The following is a 2,425-nucleotide window of genomic DNA, read 5'->3' as shown; positions in this document are numbered from 1 at the left end:
TTTTCCTGTGTTGATAGATGACTCCTACCTGCCTTTGATGGTGTGTGTGTGTGTGTGTGTGTGTGTGTGTGTGTGTGTGTTATCCTGGTTTCCTCTCTCTGGCTTTGAAGTCTTTTCTACAGGAAGCCTCACACTGTTTACTCTGCTGAAACATTCCTTCCTGAAACACCCCCCGCCACCACCCAAACACACACACACACACACACACACACACACTCTTTCTGTTTCAGTGTGTGAGCAGCTACCGGCCCGCAGTGACCTTTCAAAGTAAAAGCAGCTTAAAGATTAAACTAAAGAATGAAAGACTGGAAATCTTTATTCCCCATATTCACATTCACAGGCCTCGGGGAATATCACTGCGACTAACAATTATTATCATTATTGATTATTATTATTGATTAATCTGACTGGTGGGTGTCTCCAGGTCCGTGCTGCTCCTCCGCCCCCGAAGCAGCATCCTCGTGGGCAGGTGAAGCGGAGAGAGGAGGTGGAGATCACGCTGGTGTGAACGGCGGCGGCGGTTCGGTTCAAACCGGCTGGGACTCGGCGGCTTTTTGTGCCTCTAAACGAACTCCCCAAAGGAAACCCGAGGAAACTTTAAACCCCCCGAAGACGCCTGGAGGACGAAGAGGCTCTAAACTTTGTCCTCGGAGGGTCAGTGTGCTGTGGAGGAATATCGTGCCTTTCAAATAACTCCTTTAATTTCCTCTCCGCTGTTCCATTTCTCTCCCGTTTGACCGATTAAATAGGGCAGATATTGTAATTATTGTAATCTATTATTGATAACTGACAGAATATCTGCTATTAGTATCTTCAGTTTCCACAATGTTCACGTCTGTCGCTCATAGTAACGGATATAGTGATAACAGATAATTAACAGAGAAGTTCTTATTTATTTGTGGAAATCCACAATTAAATAAGTTTAATGTTCCTTTGATTTTTAAACACAACCGACAAACACAACCAGCGTTCAACCTCATAAACTTTTCAGCTACTCAACAACAAAATAATACTTTAAAATAAATAATATATGAATATAAAGATAATTATTCCACGTTAAAGTGAGAACGGTTATTTCCAACGTTTGTCCAAAATGGACGATTCTATCGTAGCTTATTAGCTATTAAACTTCCTCTGTCGGAGTAAAAACACAAGTTATATTGATAAGGGATGCACAATTTGGATGTTTTGTTTCAGTTAATCAATAATTATCTGCTTCTAGTGGCCGATACGATTAGATTATAGATGTTTGTATTTTAAAAAGAAGTTTAGTTTCTGTTTCTGTTCAAACTACGTTACGATTGAACAAAAACTATTTAATTTGTTCAATAATTCAAAATAAATCATTAATCGGCTGTAAATTTAATTATGGGACTAAATAATAAACACATAATTAATAATAAAATAAATAAATTTACCGTAATCAGACGATCCTTATCCGAGATAATTATCGTGCATCTCTAACATTAATCTCACCAAACTGCTTAAATTGATTAGACGGAGATCAATACCTCGTAATCATGAGATATAAAGTCATAATAATAATAATTATTAATATGTTAAAGCAGCAACAAGGAACCTTTAAAGTCGTGTCGACTCTGGCGGCCCCCTGTGGACAGTAACGGTAGTGTTTCAACTGCCTGGTTTCATTGATTTCAAGGGGGAATCGGACCCAGAATAACTGCGTAGAAACACTTCGGTCGTAAGTGTTCGTCTTCAGTATTAAACGGTTTGAGTAACAAACTCCTCGAAGAAGAATCAATAACTTTCTGTCTCGCTGAATCTTCTTACTGCGGCTCCTCTCGAGCTGTCCCGTCACTTCTATGCAACGGCGTTAAACAAAAGCGGGCGTGTTGTGAACGTGCAGCTTCCAACACAAACCAAAAGCCTGGTTGTCTCCACGCTCGATCAAAAACAAACAAACAAACAAACAAACAAACAAACCAACCAGCACGGACGAGGCTGGTCCTCTCCTCGAACACACGTAACTGTAACCGGTTACACTAACAAGGGAAAAGTGGCAATTTTTAGTTGAGTGATTGTTATGTCAAGTAGGGAGAATCTCCTAGATCAATAAACTTTTACCTTTTTTATTAGTATGTTTTATTTTGAAAACCCCCTGCTTCTTACGTTTTAGTTTTCTTTTGCACCGAAATAAATTCCTGAAGGGAGAAACGAAGCGCGCGCATTTTAATAGTCTAACAAGTTGTTGTTGTTGTTGTTGTTGTGACAGAAAATAAAAGATCTAGAGACGAGAGAGAGAGAGAGAGAGAGAGAGAGAGAGAGCTGTCGGGAGAGTTTACACTGAGGTAATGTGCAGTTTAAACAAGCCTTTTATTTTGAAAGGAGGAAACCATCCTGAGCTGCTAGCTGTCCGATTTAAAAAAAAAAATACAAATAAATACGAATAAAATGTAAAAAAAAA

The 2,425-nt window shown here is 39.2% G+C and overlaps 1 protein-coding gene across 1 annotated transcript in view; it reads left to right on the top strand.

Moving 5' to 3' along the window:
- LOC118331560 (F-BAR and double SH3 domains protein 2-like) overlaps positions 1 to 2,425 on the top strand; it is a gene marked incomplete in the record, with an annotated part of 27,942 nt that extends 25,517 nt beyond the window's left edge. The window contains 1 exon segment of the mRNA XM_035666592.1: positions 425 to 2,425. Coding sequence (XP_035522485.1) covers positions 425 to 508 — 84 coding nt within the window.

The sequence above is a fragment of the Morone saxatilis genome, unplaced genomic scaffold (assembly GCF_004916995.1).
Source record: "Morone saxatilis isolate NCDOM2014 unplaced genomic scaffold, NCSU_SB_2.0 Contig20, whole genome shotgun sequence".
Lineage (NCBI taxonomy): Eukaryota > Metazoa > Chordata > Actinopteri > Moronidae > Morone > Morone saxatilis.
Note: the sequence above shows the minus strand (reverse complement) of the source record. Positions and strands in the feature narration are given on the sequence as shown.